Raw genomic sequence first — 25,585 nt, 5'->3', positions numbered from 1 at the left:
GCTATGATCTGATAAAGGCAGCAAGGAGCATCAGCAATTACAGTGGGTGTCAAGTGTTAATTGGGCAGCTTTCAAGATAGAGGAATTTCTTTGTGTACGTACAAAGATATGACGTGCTCAGAATAGCTTCTCCTCCTGATCTTTCGTTCCGGAGACGTGTATATTGCAGTTGGTTAATGCAAGACAAATTATGTCATTCTTCTTGATTTGCCACATGTTCTGCCTGTGGTGGTTTGCCTCTGGCTTGTCTCATTAAGTTGTCTAAACATGGCAAATGCAGCAAGCTGAACATACTCAGCTTTTTCTCAAAGTTAATCTCATTGTACACAGCATCACCAGTCCCTTGCTGTGCCATCCCTGCTGCCAGGGCATCTTCCACCAGCCCATGGTGGGACTGTCAGCCTTCAGTGAGGCTACAATCTTCTACCCATAATTATGCAGAATACAATTAATTAGTTTGCTGCTTTTAGTCCCAGGTACACATCAAAAACATTTTGGTAAGCTGATGTCTCCTGCTCACCAGCAACCAAAGGCAGGCAGGAGGGCATTGGCCAAATCATCCTCTTGGCCACTGATGTAGAGTGCTTTTAGTGGTTTTAATGATCCTTCCTTTCCTGAAAATCTTACCCCCTGCCCTGGATTTAATTCTGTAAGACTTCTCAATGCCACAGTGCTGATATTCTCCAAGGTCAGCAGATTTTATTGCTCGTGGATACCAAAATATGAAGCTCTGGCTCAGTTCTCTGTTGTAGGATGAATTTTTCCAAGGGGCAGGTCCCTGGGCAGACCTGGCTCATTCCCGTTAATGGAATCAGGTGGGCAGTGATGGTGACATCTGTGACCACCAAGGTCTGCTGTGGGGGTGCTGTGGATACCAGGCAGGGGTGCACTGACAGCAGGGCTGCTGCCTGCCCTGTGGGCATGGTGCCAGGGCAGGCTCCCTGCACGGTCACATTGGTCACATCTCTCTTAGCACCCTCGAAGTCACTTTTATATTGCACAAAAGCTTTGTGTACAGCAAATACAGGAACTGGAAGCTCTCCTGGTCCTGCTGTGGTGAGGCACCTGCTGCAGGCTTTGCAGCTGGGACAGGGCTGGGCTTGGCCAGGGCCATTTGCCTGGGGCCTGAGCCCCGCCGCGGGCAGGGTGACTCCCACAGCTGCTCGGGGTGACTCTTTCAAAGTGCTCGTGTGCAGATCAGACTCTGTGTGGGTGCACAGTGCTCCAGTGAGGAGTCTGCACACCCACAGCTGCATCAGTGCTTTTGAGGACCAGCCAGCAGTGGGGGGATAGATGAGACTTTTGGAAACTCTCCACGGGGGTGGATGCGGGGGCGAGCGGCAGGGCTGTGTGCCAGCCTTTGGTGAGACGATCCTTGGGAAATTCATCCTACCCTGAGACAGTGTGAGAGGTGTCTGATGCTGGAGAGCTGCATGAGCTGGACCCCTGGAGCTGAAATCCCTTTCCCTGGAAACTTTCCCCAGGTTTGCCCAGACCCCAGCCCACCCCTGCTCCCCAGGCCTGGGGCTCAGCTCCCTTTTTTAGGCAGCTAGGGATTTTCTCTCTCCCTTACTCCAAAATAGCTAAAGCTACCTATTTTATCTGAACCTCTGAAAATCCATCTCCTCATCCCCATCACTGTCAGGTTTTGGCTTTAGCAGCTCAGCCCGTGGTGTCGGCAGCACGCAGTGATCTGGATTTATTGGACTGTCAGTAACCCCCCTGAACAGCCTGGCTCTTCGAGGAAGTGCTGTTTACTGAAAATGTCATCTTTTATTTAGACTGCTGCTACAGCCAACCCATGTCTTTTTTTCAGGCCTGTTTAATTAGTAACCACTGCACAGCCCCTGACACGTGTTCCTGGGTGGTTTTTTTGCCTTTAATAAGCACTAGGTAGCCTGGCCGGGGGCGGGAGGGGACGAGGAAGGGCTGCTCTGCGGCAGGGAGGGGAGGGAAGCGAGAGCACGACGAGGAGCCGAGGGCAGCTCAACTCTAATGATCACATGCTCGTCAAGAGATGAATCCTAGAAAGGGCATCTCTGCGTGCGTGCCGGTCTGCCCGCCCTCCTCCTCCTCCTCCTTCTCCTCCTTCTCCTCCTCCTCCTCCTCGCAGGGCAGCGGCACAGAGGTACCGGGCACAGTCCCCCCGCCTGGCACCAGAGGGGTCAGGGATCCGGGTCACTCCTGGGCACGGCTCGGATGCTTTAAAGCCCTGATAACCCGAGTGCCGGTCCAGGGGCTGAGCCGAACCTTTTCTCTCAGGCAGGGATGGGATTTGTGACGGCTCCGTGGAGGTTTGAGGAGTGGTTTAAGCAGAGAGCTGCGACTTGTAACCGATGGCGCAAGTAACTTTTTTCTTCCTGTCCCCTTTCCTCCCTGCAGAAGAAGGCGGAGGCTGCCCACCGGATCCTGGAAGGGCTGGGTCCGCAGGTGGAGCTGGTGAGTGTTGCCCGGGCTGCGGGAGCGGTTCCCGGGCGCTGAGCGATCGCGGTGCCCTGGCTGTGCGTGTGTCTGTCACAAGGAAGTGCGCTGCTGGCCCGGACCTCTTGCTGGCACAGCACCAAAGCAGGAAGCAAAGTGGCTGAGATGAGTACTGAAACGCAGGCAGACACATACACAGAGCCCTTCTCGCAGAGGCTTAACCCTTTGGCTCCCTCCTCACACGCTGTAGTGGAGCTGGAGGGTGGAAGGGGCTCTGGCACAGTCTGCCTCCACTGGGGATGCTGAGGCTTCATCTGCTGGTGGCAGACACGGCACCAGCACTGTGGGGCTGCTGCCTGCTCAGCCAGCCTCGAGTGCTGTGTGGAGGAGTGGGTGCTTGGACTCTCCTCTGTCCCACCCAGTGAAAATGGAGGAGGATGCTGAAGGGTGCTCTGTGAGCTGCCACAATCTGCAGGTATCAGGGCTTGTCCACTTCCTATTTCGCTGTCTCTCATGCACAGGGAAGCTGAGAAAACAACTTAGGACAGATTGTCAGTTTTGCCTTCTCCCTCATCTGGAAAAATCCATCTGTAGTCAAAGGACTGACTGCTGGAGGGGCAGCTGGAAACAACCCCTGGGGGCTGAGTCCTGAGTGCCTGGAAAAGGTGCACTGGCAGTGATGCTGCTGGAAGGATCAGAGCCAGTCTGACAATCTCCTGCTTTGCAGCAGCCGTGGGATGCAGTGGATGGAGTCTGTAGGAGAGGGGAGCAGGCAGCTCACAGGCTTCGACAGCTGTAATTTGCACTTGCCTTGTGGGGGTGGTACTAATTGCTGTCTTCCCCTGTGCATAAGGGAGAGGTCACACGTGACAAAGCCCACTTCCTTGTTGAGGAGGTAACACTCGTTATTATTCCTCTGAGTCACCAGGGTCAAACCCTTTGCTCTTTCTGCTCTGAAGATTGGCAGTGCCCAGGGTTGGTGCTTCCTCATCCGAAAGATGTTGCATTTCCTTCCTCCTCCTTTCTTTGTTTTTTTTTTTTTTTTTCACTCTGTTTTTCCTTTTTTCAGTTTGTTGATGTTTTCTCCCTGAGTGTTGACACCGCACGGTGGGGGCTGTAACAGAGCCCAGTGCAAACCTTTCCTCTGTCTCTGTGCCTTACTCATTGGAGGGCAGGGGAAAAGGGGAAGCCTCACTGAGAGAACCCAGCTGGGCTCTGTGTGCACCCTGCAGACTGTCTGGTCCATCTGCCACGGGAGAGGCACTTCCTATGGCCCAGCCCCCACACTGCGTTGGGCACAGCAGTGCCCAGGACCTGCCAACAGCCTACGAGAGACAAAATGAATGGTCACAGCTTCTTCTGAGCTGGAAAGGAAGCAGCTCCAGGAAGAAGAGCATGCTCTGCCTGATGCTCGTGCCTGCCCCACCATGTCACACACCACATGCTCCAGCCTTGGAGCCCCAGCCCACAGGTCTCCTTCAGGGAGGTTCAGCATCCTGGTGCCAATCCAGTCTGTGCAGGGAGAGGTGTGGTTGTCACCAGCAGGGCTGTGTGTTGCTGTCAGCTCTGCTGGGATGTCCTGTTCTGGCTGTTCAGAGGGCTCTGGTGGGTGCCTTTGGAGCAGTGAGGGTGCTGGATGCACACTGGCTCAGGAATGGGCAGCGTGCTGCAGCTCATGGTGGGGGAGGTTGTGGTGGGCATTGGTCAGTCATGGCACCAGTACTGCTGTGCAGGCAGACTGGAGCAGGAGGCTGAGGATTTCTGGGGAACAGGGATCCAGTTTGGGTCCTGGCAAGCTGGTGCTCCCCTCTGGGTCAGGAGGAGGAGGAGGTTGTGACTCAGTAGCCAGGGCTCTGCTCATTTCATCCCTGCAATGTAGTGGTACCATTTAAAAAATGTCTGCATGTGTTCCCCAGGAGAAATGATTTTGAGATGCATAATCTGAACCCTGCAGTGTCCAGAAAGCAACTGAGACCTTTCTGGTTTGTTTCTAAAGAGCTTTCAGTAAATCCAAGGCTTTTCCAGTAATAGCTTTGCATTGCAATTATGTTTTTCTAAAATGTCATTCTCCAGAGGAATGTTTTACATGTTCCTAACCCTGGAGAAACATGGGATATGTTTTGAACATCACCTTACCTATCTGACCTGTGGGAAGATGCTGTTTCTCAGTCCCTGCCCTGCTGAGAATAAAGTTTCTTTAAGTATTTAGTCTGTAAGTTCTCTGTGGGTAAGTGGAACTTGTCTCCTGGGCTTCCTCCACTGCATGGGCTGAGTTATGGTGCTGAGGCTATTGTGCAGATAGAAATCTCTTTGGGGTGCTGGTGTCATGTGGATCTTGGCTTCTGGCCCCAGAATTTCGTATTTGTGAGTGTTTGGACATTTCTTTTGAAATTATGTGCTCTTGTCAGCTCACTCTTAAGTTTTCTAGCTAAGACTCTAAGTGTTCATATCATTTATAGGTTGTAGTTGAGGGGAGTTATTAGCTTTTGGTCAGCTGGTTGGCATCAGGGCATCTGTGATGTCCATGTGCATGTGAGCATTTTCCAACCCAGGTCCAAACCATAATGTTAATTGCCCTGCTTCTCCCAGGAGGAAGGTCTGTGTGACCTGCGACATGGAAGCTTCTTTGCTTTGATATTTATGAGCAAGGAGGGAAGAGAGACAATTATTCCTCAGTATTTCCAGTTCCTGCAGTCCTCTTCCAAAAGACAGTCACTGGTCAAGGCCTCCCAGCGCTTGCTCCAGCTTTGCAGGGTGGCTGAGGATGTGATGCTCTGGAGCTGTGGCTGTTTCTCCTGCCTGTGGTGCAGACCTGCCTCTCTGGAGCTACGTGATGAGACGGATGTCTGTGTTCCTCTGAGCTTTCCAAGCATGAAGTGCACAGCCAGCTCTGAGCCTGGAGTCGAACCAGCAGATCTGAGAGGATTCGTGATAGAAACACCCCTGGGGAAGGGATACCACTGAGAATGTCTTCTTCAGGAGGATCTGCTCGTCCCTCTCATCTGCCCTGGCTCTGCCAGCACACGGTGGCCAGTTGTCTCCTGGCAGGTGTCTCCTGGCAGGCTTGCAGCCCTCACCCCCTCGCCAGGTGCCGGGTGCGTGGATGGCTCTCAGTGCTGCGTGCCTCCTGGAACACAGTGCTTCATCTCCTGTGCCTGTCTGCCTGGGGATTACGTGCCTCTGCCTGCCCCTGCTGCCCAGGATTACGTGTGCTTTCACAGAGAAGAGGGACACGTCCAAGGGCAGCCAGAAAGAGAAGCTGTTGACCTGCTGGTGCAGCAGTGATGGAGTAGGGACAGCTACACCCAGTCTCCATTCTGTGAGGATTGATGTGGCTGTCCTGTGTGGCAGCAGAGTGGTGAAGCAGAATCTGTGTTTTACAGCGAAGTAGGAACAGGCTGTGTGGAAAAACAAGCTTCTGTGCCAAGCACCTGTGATGGTGATAGGGAGATACCACAGAGGATGTGGGAGTAACACCTTCTTCAAACTGGAGGGGGAAAGGACCCATCTTTGTTTACGCGTCCTGTCACCTCCAGTGCTGCTCACCTGGTTGAGCAGATGCTCAGCACATGTTTTGCTCTTTTCCTGTGTTTAATCTGGGGTGAAATCAGGTAGACCCAGAGCACAGCCTCGGCCCTGTCAACCACAGGAGGAGGGTGAGCTGGTGTGTGTATTCATGGTCAGGATGCTGCCTTCAACCAGGCCATCCCATGTCCCTCTGCCTGTGTTGGTCACAGATGTGAGATGCTCACACCTGGTTTGGGGAAGGTTTGTGGATGAGCTGCTTGAGTACTTGGTGATGTTTTTGTGGTCAGACCTGAGCTGTGCTCTTTAGGTGATGGTGGCTGGTGATGGTTGGGCTGTGGCAAGCTTTTGGTTATCCCAGTCTTAGACATGTCCACAGCAGCTTAAGACAATGAAGAGAAGTGTTGAAGGGCTTAATCCTGAGCACCCTGTCAGCCTGCTGATGTGGACACAGTTGGTGACAGCCCCTGGAGTATGTGCTGAGCTGTTAATTACGGTGGGTAGGATTGAGCCTGGTCTCTGGCATCTGTCCCTTCCAGAGGTGGGAGCCTCCAGATTCCCAAGGATAAGTCCCTGGGAAGGCAGAGGTAGCAGTGCGGTGACAGGGATGGATCCAACTCTCCTGACTCCCCATGGAGGTCCCTGCCACATCTGAGGGTGTGGGGTGCAGAGCAACCCTGGGGAAAACACGATCTGATGGCCAGATGAGCATCGCTGTCCTCAGGTGTGCTGGGGGACCTGGCAGCGCTGGAAACCCCAGGGGCAAACACTTGTCCTGCCTGCAGTTGCCTGTGCCTGGCTCGCTGGGAGGGCTCAGGCAGGCTTTTAGCGCGTAGACATAACAACTCGCAGCTCACAGACTGTCTCTCCCCGCTCCCCGAGCCCCGCTTTCCCCTCGCCTCCCCCGTGTCATATGTTCCGAGGCGCAGTGCGTTTTTTAATCGGTGAATAACAGCCGCGTCCCCGCCGTGCCGCGCTGATCCGGACGCCGCCGCAGCTCGCTCGTTCCGAGCGCTGCCCGCCCTCCCCCGGGCTCAGCCGGGATGCGCCGGGATGCACCGGGACCCGAGCGGCGCTGCCGGCAGCCAGCAGCCTCCAGTACGGCCGGCAGCGGGGCTGGGGCACGGGCTGGCCGTCTGCGCCGAGGCAGCGGCAATGCTGATGGGTTTGAGTTCCTAAATGTCAGACCGTACCATTTATGCCTTCGTTTCTCTTATTTGTTTCAGCCGTTATACAACCAGCCTTCAGACACCAGGCAGTACCATGAGAACATTAAAATGTAAGTATGTGGCGATAAAGCTGTTTGAAATGACAGGTTGGGCAGTAGAGTGGAGCAGGAGGGGTGCCAGCTTGCTCCCAGACCTCAATTAAAGCTGCCGAGGAATTGTGAGCATCCTGTTAGAGCTGCTCTGGGTGCCTGAAGCACAGACCAGCTCCAGGAGCTCAGCAGTCAGGAGCTGTGGCTTAAGGTGGATGCTGAAGGTGCTGTTTGATTTTCTCAAAGTGGGGTGGATGTGGGTCCTTGATGTTTTCCCAGACAACACTTACCTTAAGTGCTTTCTTCTGTGCTTCTCCTGTACTGAAATATGAAATCAGCTCTGTGTGTGTGTGTGTGTGTGTTTGCATGCGAGAAAGATGAGGTAAAATGAAAAGTTGCAATTACAATTAGATTTTCATGAAGGACCTCTTGAATGTCTAATAACAACTGGTTATTTCAAAGATACTTACTGAGACTTAGCAATCATCTAATTTGACTTATCACCTCAATACATGATTTAATCATCAGCATGTGTTTAATAACCACAGTGACTTCCTGAACATAGAAGAACTATAACAGATAATGAGAATAGCGATAATTGTGATTATTGTTGGAAATTTAAATAGTCAAACCAGATCTGAAACTTTTTATCTGCCTTGAATGAACTGATGATTGCTCTGAGCTGCCTGCAGCGAGTCTATTTTGGTACCAGCTCGGTCAGCTGGTGATAATCATCTTTAATAATCTATTAGCAAAAGTTAATAATCTCTTGCTTTTCAGCGGTATGTTAATTGATCCCGGGGGTTTATAAGGGAAGAGTTCCCGTACCTTTGCTCTCGGGGAGCATGGCAGGAGGTGGCAATGTTTAGGGGCTCTCTGTCCCCAAGGGCTGCAGGGAGGAGGGTTTGGTGATGTGACCCCGCTGCTCGCTGCCAGGTCCCGCTCTGTTCCTGCTCCACCCAGAGCTTCCTGTGTCATCCCAGCAGTGCACTCCCTGCAGAACATTCCAGCCCAGCGTCACCCCCAGCCCCTCGGCTCCCACAGGGCTCAGGGGGGCCCTGTCAGTGCAGGGGGCTGAGGAGGGATAAACCATCTTGTGTGGCCCAAGGATGGCTCTCTGCATTGCTGGTTATGTCTCACCCCTGGCTCTGGTGGGCTGTGGAAGTCACCAGCTCTGGGGATGCCTTGAGGGGTCCCACAGCCTTCCCAGAGCAGGTGCTGAAGGTGGCAATTTCAAGCTGATCGCCAGTATTGTCCTTGAAAGAATGAGTTAAAAGTAGATTCAGATACTTCACCCACTCTCCATTCCCCTGCCAGTATTTGTGGGTTTGTGATCACATTTTCCTGTGATTTAAACCATTTCCTGTCCTGGGTTGCTGCCTGAAAGAAGGGCGCAAACAAGAGGGAACTCAGTGCGCAGGTCAGGAGTGAAAGTGTTGGTGAGAGGTGAAGCCCCATCAAACCAGCCAGCAGGGCAGGCATTCCCTTCCATCCCTGCCTCTGCAGGGTTGTCCCCACCCCAGACAGTGACAGTCCCCATGTGGCTGTAGCTGTGGCAGTGACAGACCAAGGAGAGGTTGGAGCAGGCAGGCTTGGGGTTAATGTTCGCTGTGATTAATGCTGCAAAAATACGGGAAGGAAACCACACATTTTAATGAAAAGCCTCCATCTCCTCCTTCCAGAAACCTGGCAATTAGCTGCCTTCAGCTGGTTATTGATGCCAGCCGAGCAGAGTTACAGATCTGGGTCAGTGAAAGGCCCCTGAGCAATCTGGGCTCCAGATGTTGGCTGGTTTTGGCCGTGGGTCTGTCTTGGAGGTCCCTGGGTCTGGTCTGCACTTTGCTACTTGTTGGTGGACGTGCAAAGAAATTGGTGTGTCTTTTCTCCCATCTCCCTGTCCATGCTGCAAGTTAAAGGACGTTTTGATGCTTGGGAGGCAGATAGGAAATCAAGATTTTGGTGATTCTTCCAAACAAATGATTCTGGGTCCTTTGACCAAGAGCAAAATATATTAGACTCCTCTGTTTTGACTGAGTTACGCTTGGATGTTCACATCTGATCTACAATTTTTCCACAAGCTGAATTTGAAGATATTTTTTGTCTTTTCCTTGTTCTTAATACGTTTGTGCCTTTCTGCTCCAGAAGAGCAGCTTCTGCTCCATAGCCTGGAGGTGGCTGTTTCCATAGAAGATGGAGTAAATCCTCAGGGTGCTGGGAGACACCAGCCAGATGCATTAGAACATCAGGACAGCTGCCAGGACACCACAGGTTATATTTTGCCAAGGTGTAATTGGATGCAGATTCTCCAGAACAACTTCACCCTATGCAGATTTAACCATGATGAAAAAGCCTTTTGGCAGATTGCTGGAAAATCATCTGGGTTGTGATTCTGTCCACAAATCCTCACTGCATCCTGGCTGTGTTGAACTGCCCCCATGTGAAGCTGATTTGGAGCCTCATGGACATCAGATGGCCAGGCTGTACTGTCACAAATACCTTTTATAGCTTTTTTTTTTTTTTGCTTTGTTTTTAAACGCTTCTTGGTGTGAATTTTTTATTCTCAGTTGAATGTTTGCAAGTGTCAGTGGGAAGGCATTTGAATATCAGAAAGCCAGGATTCCTCGATTTCTCCACAGCTATACTCTCTGCCTTGCAACACTCATTTAATTCTCCCTTCTTGTTTGCTTTGCTTTTCAGCTGGGATGAGTCACGTATGCTAATAGAGCTGACTGGGGACTTACCGGGAGAATTTCTACTCTTACTGAAATGTTACCGGTCTCTTATATTCATGGAGTTTTATGGCCTGTCTCCTATTCAGTACAGTTAAAATTAATTTCATGCCCCAGTTCATTCCAGTGTTTGCAGCTTCAAAAGCTTTTAAGTCCTATTTAGCTGCCTGGCTGTGCTCAGTTCCTCGTCTGCACGGTCCCTTTGGTTCACCTGTGAGTGCAGGCTTCGAGCAAACATGGTTAATTTTGTATGCTACATCTGCTGCAGGATCCAAGGCACCCTTGAGTGGTTTGTTCCATAGACTTGACCTACCTTTGATGGGACCGTGTCCTTTCTGTTTGAAATTCCTACTTTGTTGGAGAGAGGGGCTCTGCCACCCCCTCATCAAGAAGGAGGAGGGCAAGATGGCATTTAGTGCCCTCATTTCGTAGGGATGGGGTGAGCTTTGCCCCTGTGGCTGCTTTTTCAAGGTGAGAATTTTTTGGCTTTGCAGCAGACTGAAAAGTTTCTTCAAGATGCATCACAGCCCTGAGCACAGCTGGAAACCACTCGAGTGATTCTGCATCAGTTGAGAAGGCTACAAAAGACCCTTTTTCTACATTGTGATGAAATACAATAAATGCAGAATACGCTGGTGCACCAGTGAAGCACCAGGGTTTCTGGTCAAGGTCTTTATTTCAGGGCTTTGCCAGCTGATTGTACAAGGATGAGAGCTGCCCTTCCCACCCTGCCACTGTAGTGACTCTGCGTATTCCCCAGACTCAGGCTCCAAAGATATTAACCTTCTTTCCTCCAAGTGTTTGAAAAATGACAAGATGTTGTTCACATGAGCAGGATCAATTACCTGCTGTCTGTCTGAAGAGATATTCTCCAAGGGGGCCTTCTCTACGGCGGGAGATTCCTGCTCGGTCAGCCATGAAAAACACCCGGCAGGACTCTCCTCCCCCCTTTCCCAAAGCAGTCATCTTGCAGTCATATTCTGTGAGACTTGTATCTGAAAGCAAAATGTGAGCTTCCCCAAGCCTTGAAAAGAGCAGACAAAAAGCAAAGGGAATAGCCCAGGGTGAGTGCATGCAGGGTGCTGTTCACAGGGTTTGCTTTAACCTCCCCTCCAAGAACGTCTCCTTGCTTTGCACTGAAATTCAGGAATGTTGGGGTGAAATCAGGCTGTGTCCCCTCAAGATGCTTAGAGAGGTGTTGGAGGACCTCTTTGAATGTACAGTTAAAACAGATGGAGAGCTTGGTGTGATTTGGGTTTTCTCATGTGCCCAGATCCAGCAGCAGCAGAGCTGAGTGCACTGTTAATATTTGCACATCTGGGTTGCTGTCTGCAGCTGAGAGCTTCTTGGGGAGAGGGCAGGAAATCTTCCTCTGCAGAATCAAAATCTGAAGTCAGGATTTTCACAGAGGTTTCAGGGCTTCTGAATCTTTTTGTTTTCTAAGTGCCCCCCCAAAAGAGCAGAACAGCTGTCTTCTGAAAATCTCAAACTGTGGCTTTCCAAATCACTTGTCACATTGGGAAATTTAAGTCATCTTTTCATTACTTGCTGTTTAGGGGATTTAGTAGCACTGGATTGCCTCTAAATTCATAGTTGAAGCCTGACATGTAACACAAATGTTCTTTCAAACCCTGTCATTACTAATGCATTCTCTTTCAGGTCTTTTTATTAGTGCTTGTAGACATTTTCCTCATTAGAAATTCACCTAGCAGCTCCCTGTTCATCCCATTCAAGGTTTCTCATCTCTTTTATTCTCTCTTGGCATGCAGCAAGGCAGCAGATTACCTAGTGATGAATTACTAAGTGGTGGAGACACACACTGCTACCTTCTGCTTCTTCCTTTTGCCAGTAAAAAGCCAGTACTGGTTTGGAGGGGAGTAACTTGCAACACTTGGGCTTCTGTTGTCAGTTTGGGCTTCAGGGCATGGCAGAAGTGTTTCTGGGCACCACCAGTCTGCCTGACTGTACATCCAGAGTTATAAACCTCTGCCACTTCACCCTCAGAGGCACTGATGGTGCTGGGGGTTTAGTCCATCCCAGTGCCCAAGGGCTCTGGGGTAAATAACTAAAGATCTGCTTTGCTTCTATTCCCCAGAAAGTGTTTCTAAATACTGCAAGGAACTGCTCTGAACAGCTGGCTTTCCAGAAGCGTGCCCTGCCTTGGGGTTAGTAGGTTACAGTGTGTTAGCAGCTGGAGCTGTGTGCTCCAGCCATGTCAGAGCAAGCAGGGAATGAGTGCAGTGACCTGTGAACAGGGTGAGCTGCTCCCTGCCCTCGCTGTGGGAGTCCTGTGGCTGCAGGGAGTCAGTGGCTGCCCTGAGCTGCAGCTGGGGATCCTGGCACCAGCCATGCCCAGGGGCAGCCGTGGCAGAGGGGAGGACAGAGCTGTTTGGGTCTCCATTGCCTCTAGGCTGCTTTCACCTCGGAGTGTTCTTGCTGTGCTCCTCACATCCCCTGGTTTGCAGGTCTCTCATCTCCCTGTGCTTTGTTTGGCTGGAGCTCCCTCGCTTTCCTGCCCTTGCCTGTGTGATCCATCTTGCTGTACAATGGCTTTGCCAGCTGCTCGCTGCCTCCTTCCCATCACTCTTTGAGTTTGGTCCCTACTTTGTTTGCTCTGGCTGATGAAAGACGTTCCTGTGTAATTAAATACCCCTGATTAGCTTTGCTTAAATAGCAAACTTCCTTTCATCTCGTCTTGCACCAGTTGAAGGTCTCCCCAGGCCTGGCCAGGTGTGCTGCCGTGCATCAGCTCTTTGTGTCCTTTGGGAGCCTTCTCCCAGGGCTTTGGCAGCCTCCCCACGTGGGTACACACCAGCCCTGACACGCATGCGTGCACCCACATCCTTTTAACATCGGCCTCCAGAAGGACCCTGGCCAAGTCCTTCGCGGGGACCCGGGCCAAGCGGCTCAAAAGTCAGAGTTACAGGTTCCCTCCTTGACTGGCTCCATTGTGAAAGACATAAAAAAAAAGCATCCTTGGGCCAAGCTGGTGGAGGCGGAAGCAGCTGCCTCCCGCAGGGCTGGCTCTGCTGTGCTGGCAGTGGGAGATGGGTTTCTCTGGGCAGTTTGGAGACTGGCTCTGAGCGCTGTGCTCCTGTGTGAGCTCACCTGTCAGGGGGGTGGGTGGAAGAGGATGAGTTCTGCAGCACAGGGAAGTCAGGAGTGGAGATGGGCTGCATCCATAGATGAATTTTTGACCACAAGGATGGGGATGTGCCATCTGGCAGCCCCTGAACACCGGCTCACCAGAAGCTGGGGGGGCTCTGTGTCTGTCCCAGCCTGCCCAGTCCTTAGGGACACTGCTGAGGATAAGGCAGGGAGCTCACACGTCCTCCCCACCCGGCCTGGTGTGACATCCCAGCCCAGCAGTACTGTCAACTGCCCACAAGAGTCACTGTTGCTTTATCTAAGGAGCGCCCATTCCTCCTGCCTGGGAGCTGCCTGATTTCTTCCCCCCTGTGCGGCTCAGGTCTCCATCCTTGCCATTTCCGCAGCAAACCACAGGACTCGGGCAGGGGAGGAGGAGAAGGGAGGAGGGCTGGCACCTTGCAGGAGCAGCCCTTGCCATGTGCCACTCCTCAGTGGTTATTTCCCTGCCCAGCTCCCAGCAGACAGCCCTCACCTTCCTCGCCTGTGCACAGCAGTCCTGCTGGGCTCGCTGATTTGCCCGGGGAGCACAGCGTGTGCTTGGGAGACACGTGGCCCGAATTAACCTCGCTGCAAACGGTTTCTAAGTAACAGCAGTGCATGTAGCAAGATAAACTGTGAAGCCTATTTATATTTACCAAGATTGTATTAACCTTTGAAAGGTTGACCTTATGCAAAAACAAAACAAAAAGATAAAGTGGCAAAAACATTCGGGGCATGAGGGTGTTTGTTGTTGTTGTAATCCTTTCACTCTTTGATTACTTCAGCCTTGGTGGTGGTAAACATACGCTGGCTTTCAAGGCATTTCTGATTTTTGCAGCTGCAGAGCCATTAAGCCTTTGCCTGTATTCGCACTTTCAAGGTCAGCCATGATGCACAACTCAAGGCAAACCATCAGCTGCGTAAGAGCTGCTGATTTCCTGCATTTGCTCTCCTGTTTTCTAAGAACTTGTGCAGCAGATCCAGCAGCAGCAGCGTGTCAGAACCCCCTGGATGCTCCTGGATGTCACCCCGGTGACATGGGGAGGGCAGGGCTTGATTTAGCTGGGCTGGCCCCAAGGGACAATCCACATCCTCTTGTTGGGGACTATCTCAGGCATGATCACCATTAGCACTGCCCCAAAGGTTTCCTTGTGTTGGAGCTTCCATTAGTATTGGGAATAAACAAACAGTGGGAATGTGTTTGTTGGGCACAGGGACCCTCACAAAGAGCTGAACCTTGGAAGCAAACCTGTCTGGCTGGGTCTCTGCAGGAGGGTTTGCTGCTCACTGAGGCACCACACAGTGCTGGGGCCACGGAGGAAAGCTCACAGTGTGTGATGTGAAGGGATGCAGGGAGTGTGTGAGGAGCTGGGGCTGGCAGTGCTGGAGGGGGCTGTGGTTCCCAGGGCAGCCCTGTCATTCCTGTGAGCGCCCGTGCATGGTTCAGTGGTGTAGCAAGAAGAGTTTTAAAAGGGAAAAATATTGATGCTTTCTGCAGTGTTCTCCATTCCTAAACTTAGGCAGGACTGCCCCCAGTTCTCTCCAAGTGATCTGGGCCCTCTGCCCCTTCCCAAACAGTCCTGTTTGCTGCTGATTGTGCTGAGGGATTCACAAGGGCAGGAGGATGGTTTTTGCCTTGCTGCTAGCCACACAGGAGGGGAATGAGGAAGCAGCAAGGGTGTCTCTTCATTCTGCTAAATCCCACAGAACATGCCTACATGAGACTGCTAAGCTCCTGATCAGTAATTACACACTGCAGCTCTGCCTTTAATCGGGATAAAAGACTTAAGGAAACTCCTTTGCCCCTGGTCTCTACCTTTTACCTAGAGATTTTATTGCTGTGAATATTAGCAACAGGAACAACCGCAGGAGCTCAGCTCTGGGGCTCACGCTGGCTCTGGGAGCTCCTGCAGCTTTTCAGCTCTGTTCTGCTCCTGTGCTGCTTCTCTTTGAGCAGTCCTTTCACGCTGGCTTTAGAAAGTAGAAAGAAGAAGAAAGTGAGGGGATGTCTGGGCAGACACCGGGGTGGTTGGGGTTGTGGTGGCCGGATTCCCCCTTGAGGTCCTAATTCTGCAAGTGGCTGAACTCTCCTGGCTGGTTGTTTGCAGCTTTGTCAGGCACGGCTCCAAGGAAGCAAGAGGTCAGGAGATAAGTGCTGCAAGCCCTGCTGCAATCCTGCCTCCTTATCAGGGCCTCAGAGCCCTTGGGGGAGCGTGTGTGCTCTGACATCCCCATCGCTGTCACCTGGGCTGCCCAGAGTGGTCTCTGCTCAGGGTTGCCACCTCCTGCCATGCAGAGCTTGGCCTGAGCCTCCCCAGCTCTTGGGCACCCACTGGGGTTTTGCAGAGCAGTGTGGAATCCTTGAAGGACCAGCCTGACCCACTGATAGATGCAGAGCTGAGTGTCTGCCCACATGTGATGCTGAGAACACTGGGAAGGTTTGCAGTGGGACTTTATTAATTTAATTCCCAACTTTGGTCCTGGTTTACCCACAGATGTGGGTGAAATTCCCAATCTCAGAGGGTTTGTTGGTCTTTCTAAGCTGCCTCTGGGTCTGAGATAAGAGCGTTTGCTGTTCTCAAGTTGATGCAATTCCAAGTTAAGGTGGAAGCTGTGCTGCACACTCTTTTGGAAGTGGGGAAAGCCAGGCTGTGTATTTCACCCGCCTGGTTAATCAGCTCTCATCTTTTTTTTCTCTCTCTTTACAGAAACCAGGCAATGCGGAAAAAGTTAATTTTATACTTTAAGAGGAGAAATCATGCGCGCAAACAGTGGGTAAGTGATTCCCTCAGACCTTATTTTATATGTATAAAAGAGCGTAATTTATTATGTGAGAAAGAAAAGGATGATTTCCAGCAGAGAGGTGCTGGTACTCTGTACTTTGCCTGTTATATTACTGTGGAATCTCTCCTGCTTAAAATAACATGTGAAGGAGAGGTCCCGGAGCCTGCTGCAGGCAGCACCTCCCTCTGCAAGTGCCTCCCACAGAGCAAACACTTGGGGTTGGCTTAATCACAGCAGAGCCCATCATTGATCTCAGAAAGCCTATTCACAGCATAAATGTCTGTTTTGTGAGTAATTGAACCCTAAGAGAGGTGTGAAACAAGCTGACTCTGCTTCGGGTAAATGGTCTGAAGGCTGCTCTGCCTCCTTCCAGCTGACCACAGAGCAATGTTCTAGGAATTTGTGGTTTAAAAACAAAATTCAAGCTCCGTGCCAGTTTGTTTCTAGGCAGCGTTGCCTGCGAGAGAGTTCCAGTGACCTTTAAGGACCCAGGTCTTGGTTGGGTAAGGGGCAAGGCAGGGCTGATCATGAGGCTTCAAAGGCATTTGTTGCAAAGTCTGCAGTTAATAGAGGAGAAAGTTCAAGTGGGTTTCACAGAATTTGTACATTTTCGGTGCTGACACTTGCAGTGCTTCCCAGCAGGAGCTGGAAGGCAAAGCCAGCACAGAAGAGGAAATGCCAGGAAAACCAGTGGTTCCCACCAGGAAGGTGGATTTTGCAGTGTCTTTCAGTGATTCAGCTCACAGGGCTTCACATTTCACGAGGAAAATGTAAATACTGTCTCGTGGTCTCTGTCCTGGGGCAGCTCAAGAGCCAGTGTTAGTGTCTTGCATTGCCAATGGTGCAGGTTTTCTCAGTGTCCTTAGGGCTGGTTTTGGACAGAAGTCCCAAAACTGGAAGGAATTGTTAGAAAACTTCAAAATAACAGGCCTGGGAAGCAGTTTGAAGGCTGTACCTTTAAAAGTAACTTCCAATACATACATTTCTAAGACAAATATCACATTACTTTCTAATTTATTTTGAATAATTATTTTCCTTCCTCACGCTTTCTGTTTTCTACCAGCATTCCAAAAGCCACAGGCCTTACATTCCCAAAGAATGGTTGTGTCTCCCATTGTGTCCAAATATGTGTTCATTTAGACTTGTCCATCATAAAGTTTCTCCTAGGGCAAGGGGCTAGAGGGCTTCCAGCTCCATCAGATGTGGCACAGCAGTTGGGTGATGCTCTGGGCACCCCCCCTCCTGCAGCTGAGGACTTCTGCATGGTGGGAAGTGGGTCAGTATTCCCTTCCTCAGAAAAGGGATTGCAAAGCACCACGTGGTTTTGTTGGAAGCAGGAGGGAAGTGGCTGGGAACTGCTTTCTGGTGGAAATGGCTGGTTACTGTGCTAAAGCTGGAGTGAGTTGCTCTGTGTGAATATCAAGGAGCTGGAGGAAAAGGTTTAATTAGGCTGCAAGAGCACAGTTCCTAAAATACGACTTGCAGTAAAGTCGCCTGTCGTACAAAATAGGTGAATTTCTGCCAGCCAGTTTATTCAGTGTCCTTGAAAGGGGATTTTTCAGTTTAGGGAAGCATTTTGCCTATTCTACAAAATAGGCAACATACGGTTGCTGAATTTGCAAAGTGAATACATTTGCTGATTCTGTTTGCAAAATGGGTATGCTTAGCTATTTTTCTGCCTATTTTGTAGCAGACCCTATTTTTAGCAAAGCCCATCCACATGCCAGCGTTTCTTTCTGGCTCTTTTGCTTTCTGGGGTATTGTTGCTGCCTGGGGCTGGCTGGAGCAGGGTCAGAGCTCGGTCGCCACGGGGTCCAGCCCCGAGAGCCCCATCCCAGAGGATCCACAGGGCTTCCTCCTGTCTCCACTGAGGTCAGCACGGCAGAAGACATTGGTTGCCATCGGGGTGATGATGCAGAGAGGGGATGGTGAAGGGAGCTGTGCTGGGTGTGAGAGGTTTGTCTTCATCAGCCAAGGGAAGAAGACCACGGGGCTTGCAGAGGAATTGGACTGGTTCCTCCTGTCACCTTCGCTCTTCTCCTCCCCTCCAGAGAGCTGCTCCGTTCCCTGGAGCTGTGGGAGCTGTGGGAGGGCTGGGGCTTGGCACAGCCCACGAGCTGCCTTCAGCTGCTACGGCAGCGTTACTATCCAGCCATTTTTAGATCCCTGTCAGGTCCGATTGGCTCGCTGTCACTTACTGGAGTGATGGAGAGGCTGATGGGCTGCTGAGCCCAGCCAGGGAGGGGAGCAGAGGGGGCACCCCTGCTAAAAGCCAGCACAGATGGTTGCTCAGGAGTGGACATGCTTGCTTAGAGCTGCTCAGAGGAAGCCTGGAGAAGGGATAGATGCTTCTGTTCCTGAAGTGCCTGACCAGGAGCTTCTCTTGGTGGAGCTGTGATGATCTGAGGAGTTTGCAGTGCTGTAGGGTGCCTGGAAATCCTGGCTTTTGGAGGATGCAGGAGATTGCAGGGAGTGTGTGTCCCAGCTGGAGCAAAAAGCACTGGATGGGGATGGTGCAGCCCAGCCCAGCTGAAGTTTGCATGGTTGAGAGTTCAGGAAATGCTCAGCCAGTCCATTGTGAAGCCGTGCTCTGAAGGGCAGAGCTGTGCCAGGGGGAAGCTTTGGTACTGCTGCCCTGCAGCCAGGGTGTGAGCTGCTGGGGAATCAACAGCGTGACGTTGGTGTTGCTTCTTCCATCTTCAAATGCCAGTTCCTTAGAAGAGGAATTCTGGATAAAGCTTTTGTCGAGTTGTTCCAAGGAGTGGAAGAAAAGGGGGAAAAAGAGCCGCCCTGCTGGCTGTGAAGCAGCCAGGGTTGTGCCAGGTGGCTCTGCTGGGGTGGTGGCAATGTGGGACCCAGCACTGGCTCGTTCCCACAGGGAATGACAAACCTTTCAAAGCCTCAAGGCTTCTCAGCAGACCGAGCCCTCGTGCTGGGCTCTCTCCCGGCCGTGCCGCAGGCTGGCAGCACCGGGCACCAGCTTCACAAACTTCGTGGGGTATTTTTAGCTTCTTCCCAAATGTGATGCTCTGAAAGCAGGAGGATGTAGCAGATTTGCTGGCAGGGTGGGAGCTCTCGTTTTCAGGGGGCTGATGGCATTGCTTTGGGAGAGGTGAAAAGCAGCAGCTGTGATTTTGCCAAGCTGCCGCAGGCTGTTGGTGTTACCTGTAGCTCCTCACCCAAAGTGTGAGATACCCCACGTGGGCTTTCAGGGCATTTTAATTTCTGTTCTCCTTCCTCTTTTTTATCTCATGGCTGTTTCGTTCAGCTCCTGATGAAACCCCAGCACCTCCTGTGCATCCGTGCAGGGCAGGACAGGCTCTGGCTCCGGGCATGGAAGTGGGAATTGATTTATTTGCAGGGGAAAGTGTTAATCTGGCTCAGCTCTAGCTCTTCAGGTGCTCTATCTGCCTCACATTATTGTTGAGGTGCCTCCAAAAGGCCAAGGATATCAAAGATGTATTGCTGTTCTTGGATTATTGCCATGTCCAGGATGGACAAACCAAACACATGTGCCAGGACTGGTGTGCCATGAGCTGCAGATTGCTGTGCATTTCCCTTGGTTTGGGGTTTTTTTACCTCTCCTAATTTTTCTTTGTGGCTAAGAGCAAATGAGATGAGAACAAAGTGCCTCTGGGAAATCCTGCAGCCTCAGACTTCCGGTCATGGGGCAGTGGTGGCAAGAGATGAGTTTATTTCTTTGAAATCTGGATTCCCTGTGTCTCTGTCGTAGTGCTGAGTGTGCTGGTGCTGAGCTGCCCTTTCTGGAAAGCAGTGTCAGTGTCAGGAGTGACCTGGGGGTTGCCATTAGAGCAACATCTGCTTTCACTTCCTGATTTGGGGCTTGGAAGGCATTTGTCAGACACAAACTGAAACCCTAAAACCCCTCTGGTCCTCCAGCTGCTCTCAGCTGAGGCTGGGCACTGCTGCCACTCTGGTGGCTCTCAGGGGCCAGACAGGCATCTTCCCACCATGGACCTTCCCTGTGCGTGGGTGTTCTCCAGCAAGAGTGTGGCTGGAGGAGGGAGAAGAGATTTGGGGTGTAATGGGAGGAGACTTGTTTGTGTTGCAAATCTTATTTCAGTGTTGCCAGGCTTGTCCCATAAATACCAGTCAAAAGTGCAGTGCTGGACCTGGTGGGTGGCTGGGTGAGTGTGCCACGAGGATGTCACCCAGGGGGTCATGGTGTGGAAACCCTTTGCACTGCCATGTTTTGGCAGAGCCTGGGTTTGCTGTTGGTGGGGATGTGCTTGTCCTGTCACATGGGCCAAAAAAGAGGAGCAGCAGCAGGAAAAGTACTTTTGCTTTTTAGGGTGGTGAAGGAGCTGAGTGTGTGGCCAGGCCACCACGCTGTATGGCTGTGGGCCAGGGCTGGGTTGGGTGCCTGGCTCTTGATTCTGGGTCCTTGCATGGAGCTGCCCCATGGCCCCAATCCCATCATCACTGCCAGCAGGAGCTGTGACTGCTGGAGCTGGTGTGTGTGGGTAGGAAGGGTTGCCTGGCCCTGGGCACCATGGCAAGCTCTCCCCAGCATGGTGGGGTGGTGGCTCCAAAATTATGGCCCTGCACACCCTGCTCACATAGTGGAGACCAGCTCTCCTGTCCCCTGTGCCTCCTCCCAAGGCCATGTCTCAGTCCCTCCTTGCTCTCTCCTGGGCTGTGGAGCAGGGGCTCCCTCCCCAGCACAGGGCCTTTGGCTGCTGAACCAAGCACCTCCTGGGCCAGAGGATGCTCAGTGAGATGTGCAGGTGTAAGGGTTGGGCCAAGCCACGCTGGGTAAGAGTCCTGGTGCCACCAAACATGTTGGGTCTGGAAGGAAAGAGCCTGAGGGTACCTGCTAGCCTGTTTTGAGAATTCACCCTTGGGTTGGCCCCAGGCCCTGGAGCACGTCCATGTCCTAATAAATTGTATTTCTTTGAGCAACATGACTCACGCTCAGCCTGAGCAGCCATCGAGGGCAAGGCCTGGAGGAGTTGCCCTTCCCAGGCACATCTCTGAGCTGCCTCTCTCCCTCTGCCCTTTCAGGAACAGAAGTTTTGCCAGCGCTATGACCAGCTGATGGAGGCCTGGGAAAAAAAAGTGGAGCGCATAGAAAATAACCCCCGGCGGCGTGCCAAGGAGAGCAAAGTGCGGGAATACTATGAGAAGCAATTCCCGGAGATCCGCAAGCAACGCGAGCTGCAAGAGCGCATGCAGAGGTTAGAGGAGAAGCGGTAGGAAGGGGCTGAGCTGGTATCAGACAGCCTTTCTTTTTTCTTGGGGAACGGGTGTGGGGTTTGTGAGCGGGAGGAGCGGGCCAGGGTGGCTCTCGGTGCCTTTTCTCCCTCTCTAGTCAAAGGCAGAAGGCAGCAGACGGACGTGAGTCTTGCTGCTTTGTCCCCAGGGTGGCTCAACACAGAGCCAAAAGGAGCAACAATGTCAGCAATGTGGCTGCCTGTCTCACCTCTGCTGCTGGTCTCCCAGCTGGCCACTTCAGGGCCAGGGGTAGCTCCCCTGTGCCGGCCAGCTGGCTGGGACAGCCCTAATTCCTGCCTTACTGCTGTGCCCAGATTAAGATGTACAAAACTTGCAGGTGCATTTGGTCACGTTGATGATTTATTACATGCACATGCTTTGATGGGAGCAAAAACATCTGCAGAGGTTATTGGAATGACCACAGACAATGTGAAGGGAGCAAAATGTCTCGCTGGAAGGGGATGTCCCCTGTCTCTCCCAGTCCCTGTCCATTTTCCTCTCCTCATTGGAAGTGCAATTGAGGTCATGTTGTTTTCTGCCAGGAGAAGACACGATTTCATGATCTCCACCCTTTTTGCTGAAAACTCCCAGTCCTTCCCATTTCAGCCCTGGCATCTTGCCTGGGGTCACCTGATATGCAGAAAACGTAAACCCTTCTGCCAACATCCCATCCTTGTGCCCCACTAACAACTGGGTGGGTCCAAACTTCCTAACTGATGGCTTTATTTGTCTGAAAGAGAAAGGGAGAAATGGTACTGAGAAATGCTTTAATTTTTTACCTGATTAATAAGAAAAGTTGTATTTCCTTGGGATATGTGACTGTTACTGTAAGGGAAAAATGGGTTTGATTTAAAAGTAGATGGATTTGATTTAAAACTTCCCACAGCATTTTGCAAACCAGATGTGGTGGCACAGTGCTAATGGCTCGGTGCTGACACCAACACCTTTGTGCCATTGCTGTGGTGGGGGGAGCAGGAGAAAATGTGGGGGAGAGTGTGGTTGGGCAGGAAATGTCCTTGTGTCTAGCACTCCAGGAAGTTGACACAGGTAAGGAAAGTGGTTTTGAGGCTCTTGACCTGTGAGCCCTAAACGCAGGTGCCTTTCCCACAGTGTGGGAGGGGGGTGGCCTGGGTGGAACGTTGGGATATGGCTGTTATGGAGGTCAAAATGGTCTTGAACGTGGTTTGCTGCTTATGAAGGGGAGCATCAGTGCCTGAGTGTGTCGCTGCCCTTTCCCAGCAGGGTAGGACAGAGGGGCAGTGGCGGGCTCTCCATGTCAGCCGCACGCAGTGAGCACGAGGTGTCCGAAATCATCGACGGGCTCTCGGAGCAAGAGGTGAGAGCAGCTTCTCCTTCCTCCTCCTCTTCACCCCTCACTCTGTCTTCTCTGAGGAAGCCAAGACAGGACTGCCAGGTCACTGCCAGGTCACACAGTGAAGTCCTATGCTAAATCCCACTAATTTTGGGTCCCACTGAGGTTGTCATGATGCCAAACACTTTCTGGATAAGATCCAAAGTCAGAGGTTTATTTAATACACATCAGCATCTTCCCAGCCATGTGAGAGATGTAATGGAGCCATGCAATGGTTCTGCCAGAGCAAAACATGGAGCTGGTGGCCAGTAGGTTGGGTTTATCAGCATTTGGTTGTCTCTTAGGGACTGGAAACCCCAGCATGCTGCTCCTCCTGGGTAGCACCCCACAAACACCTCCTGGCTGTGGTTTATACTGGAAGTGAAGATGGGAAGGGGAAGGGGCAGGGAGCCAGCACCCAGGCTGCTGGGTGGAGGGGTTTTTCTGTTTCGTTTTGTTTTGAATGGGCTGTGTGACTTGACACAGGGGAATCCTATGGAATGAATGGTTTGTACGTGAGCCAGTTGGCCCACATCTTCTGGGAGTGCTCCATTCATCTTGAAACATCCCTGTGACCTCGGCTTCGTTTGGATCTGGTTTCACAAGGGTTCCACTCTCTTGGCACGGAGGCAAGCTGCAGTGAATGGATCATGTTTGGGAGGGAAGAGCAGCCCTTGCCCAGCAATAGCTGGGATGTTTGCTGCCTGTGCACCATGGCTGATCCCCCTCTGGGATCCCAGGCACTTTGCTCTGAGCCAGTTAAGGTGACAGTGTGGAGGACATGGGTCTTGGAAGCAAAGGGGAATTTCACACCCTGCAGAGGTGCTGGCCAAGAGGAGAGTTAGCTGATGGCCTCCATCCCCTGCACAGTGTGCTGCAAAACTCCACCCCAGCAGTCTCCTGCTGAGCCCCAAATCTGCTTTGCTTGTCCTAGAGGAGACCTTAAGAGCTTCCAGCTCTTCCACAGGTTTGGAAGGAGCAGGGAGGGGAGAGCTGAGGAGCATCTCTGGCAGCAGGGCCAGCTCTCTGCCCCAGCACGTTGCTGGAGAGGAGGGGGTCTGGCTGGTGGGGTGTAGTGGCAGCACTCAGCACCCTGAGGAGTACTCTGCCCTCAGCTCCCACAAGCATCCTCTCTGCTCTGCACAGGGACTTCTCCTGTCACCAGGCGCAGTCTGCAGTTACCCAGGTTGGTGCTCCAACTGAGAGCTGTTCCTCACCTCCCACCATGAGCAGGCACCTGGAGCAGCCAGTTTCTAAACAGGAGGTGTCCTAGTGAGGATGGGGAAGGTGATCACATGTTGAAATGTCCATATCTGTGCAGTGAGATGTGCTTTAGGAGGAGGAGGTTGGGTCTGATCAGACACAGCAGAGAAGCAGCACTGGGCAGGCTGGAGTCAGCAGCTTCTTGGAAGGGTTGGCCATGACTGTTCTCCCAGGAACCAGCATCTGGTTGTAAATTAAAACAGCAGCACTTGAGACCTGGCCTTCCTGGGCCAAGGGTTGGAGTTTGAGCAGTGACATCCCAGGTGACAGGGAAGACTCAGACTGATGGTGCAACTGAAAGGGGGTGGCCAGAGCATCCCTTCATCCCACAGGATGGACCTGTGCCAGGGGATCACCAGCAGCTCAGCCAAAGGGGCAGTCCCAGCATTTGAGCAGAACACAGCACAAATGAGACATCACATTGGCCTCTCTGTTGCAAATACTTAAGGAAACCAGTGTGCCCAGTCTGTCCTGTCCTGGTGTGCAGCTGAGGCTTTGGATGAACTTTGTGCTCCATAGGATGGAGTAAAGGCGTCAGATTATGTCCCAGGGTGTTGCAGTAAGGAATGACAGCCTCATTTCAGTGACATGTGAAACCTCCTGGAACAATTCCTGTGGAAGGGAAATATGATGTCTGCCTCTACCCACCTTTTCAGGAAGCTTTGCAAAGCTGGCCCACTTCCCTCACAGTTGGAAGGGGGCTTTAGGAGGCTGGGAGGGGGTCAGCATTCCCTGTGCCACCACTGCTTTGACTTGTTTTACATCATGGTCAGGAGCTGTTTCACTTTAGTCAGACATTTCCACACAGGATCTTGAAGCCTTTTATTCCAAAATGAAAGATTAATTGTTTCCTGGCTGACAGCGATAGCCTCTTTCAGCGTTTAATTTACAATTACTCCAGCAATAAAGCTGTCTAGTGCTTGCTTTTGAATTCTCCTCTTCCTCCTCCTGTCCTTTTCCTCTGGAACATCTGTCCCCCGCAGTCCCTGTGGGCCCGTGGTGCTGACCAACTGTTCTGTGTGCTTTCCCCAAAGAACCTGGAGAAGCAGATGCGCCAGCTCGCCGTCATCCCGCCCATGCTCTACGATGCCGACCAGCAGCGCATCAAATTCATCAACATGAACGGCCTCATGGATGACCCCATGAAGGTCTACAAGGACAGGCAGGTGATGAACATGTGGAGCGAGCAGGAGAAGGAGACCTTCCGGGAAAAGTGAGTGCAGCCCCCGCAGCTCTGTCTGTGCGGCCCCGGGAGCGTGGGCAGGATCCCTGCAGGGCTTCAGCTGCATGGAGCCCCAGCACACCAAGGCAGGAATATCCCAAGTGCTTGGCTGGTCCCCCACAGACCCATCCCGAGTTGCTGTGTCACCTTGAACCTGGTGATGCTCCTGCACAGAAACTTGAGGCCTTGCTCTGTGTTTGGGGTTTTCCTGCCCCTGTGAAAAGCTGCTGCTCATGGCAGGGCGAGAACAGGAAGTTTTTCAGCTTTTGCATTCCCTGTTGTATCAGCCAGTTTAAAGATAATGCCAAGGAAACCCAGCACTCCATTCACGTTGCCTTTCTGGATTTTTGTGCTGTCCTTTGGGCACTGTGTGTCCAGGGGATTTTTGGGGCTGTCAACATCCAAGCCCCTTATGCAGACCCCCTCGGGCTGCAGCTTCCAGCTGGTGCCTCTCCCCCAGTGCTCCATCCTGCTGTCTGCAGGATTTGCCCCCGGCTGCTGTTTCCATGGATACATTCCCACATCACACACGTGCAGACTCTGGCTGTGGTGCTTTCTCCTGTTTGCAAGCAGTGCTTGAGAACAGCTTGGCTCTATCGAGTGAGATCACTTGGGGAGTCACTGATTCCTTCCCTGGGTACCACTGTGCTGTCAGCCAAGATGTGGGG

General features: G+C 52.0%; 1 protein-coding gene across 12 annotated transcripts in view; it reads left to right on the top strand.

Annotated features, from left to right (window-relative positions):
• Nucleotides 1–25,585, top strand: part of NCOR2 (nuclear receptor corepressor 2) — a 226,858-nt gene that overhangs the window by 125,806 nt on the left and 75,467 nt on the right. For 6 of the 12 annotated variants that reach the window (XM_084217054.1, XM_084217052.1, XM_084217047.1 and 3 more), the window contains exons 7-12: nt 2,383–2,439; nt 7,173–7,225; nt 15,771–15,837; nt 20,872–21,059; nt 22,321–22,417; nt 24,730–24,908. In XM_084217054.1, coding sequence (XP_084073180.1) covers nt 2,383–2,439; nt 7,173–7,225; nt 15,771–15,837; nt 20,872–21,059; nt 22,321–22,417; nt 24,730–24,908 — 641 coding nt within the window. The remainder of the gene's footprint in view (nt 1–2,382; nt 2,440–7,172; nt 7,226–15,770; nt 15,838–20,871; nt 21,060–22,320; nt 22,418–24,729; nt 24,909–25,585) is intronic. The other 6 variants (XM_084217049.1, XM_084217050.1, XM_084217057.1 and 3 more) reach the window with 3 other exon arrangements.

This window comes from Fringilla coelebs (assembly GCF_963513975.1).
Source record: "Fringilla coelebs genome assembly, chromosome: 17".
Taxonomy (NCBI): domain Eukaryota; kingdom Metazoa; phylum Chordata; class Aves; order Passeriformes; family Fringillidae; genus Fringilla; species Fringilla coelebs.
This window is presented reverse-complemented; position numbering and strand designations above follow the sequence as displayed.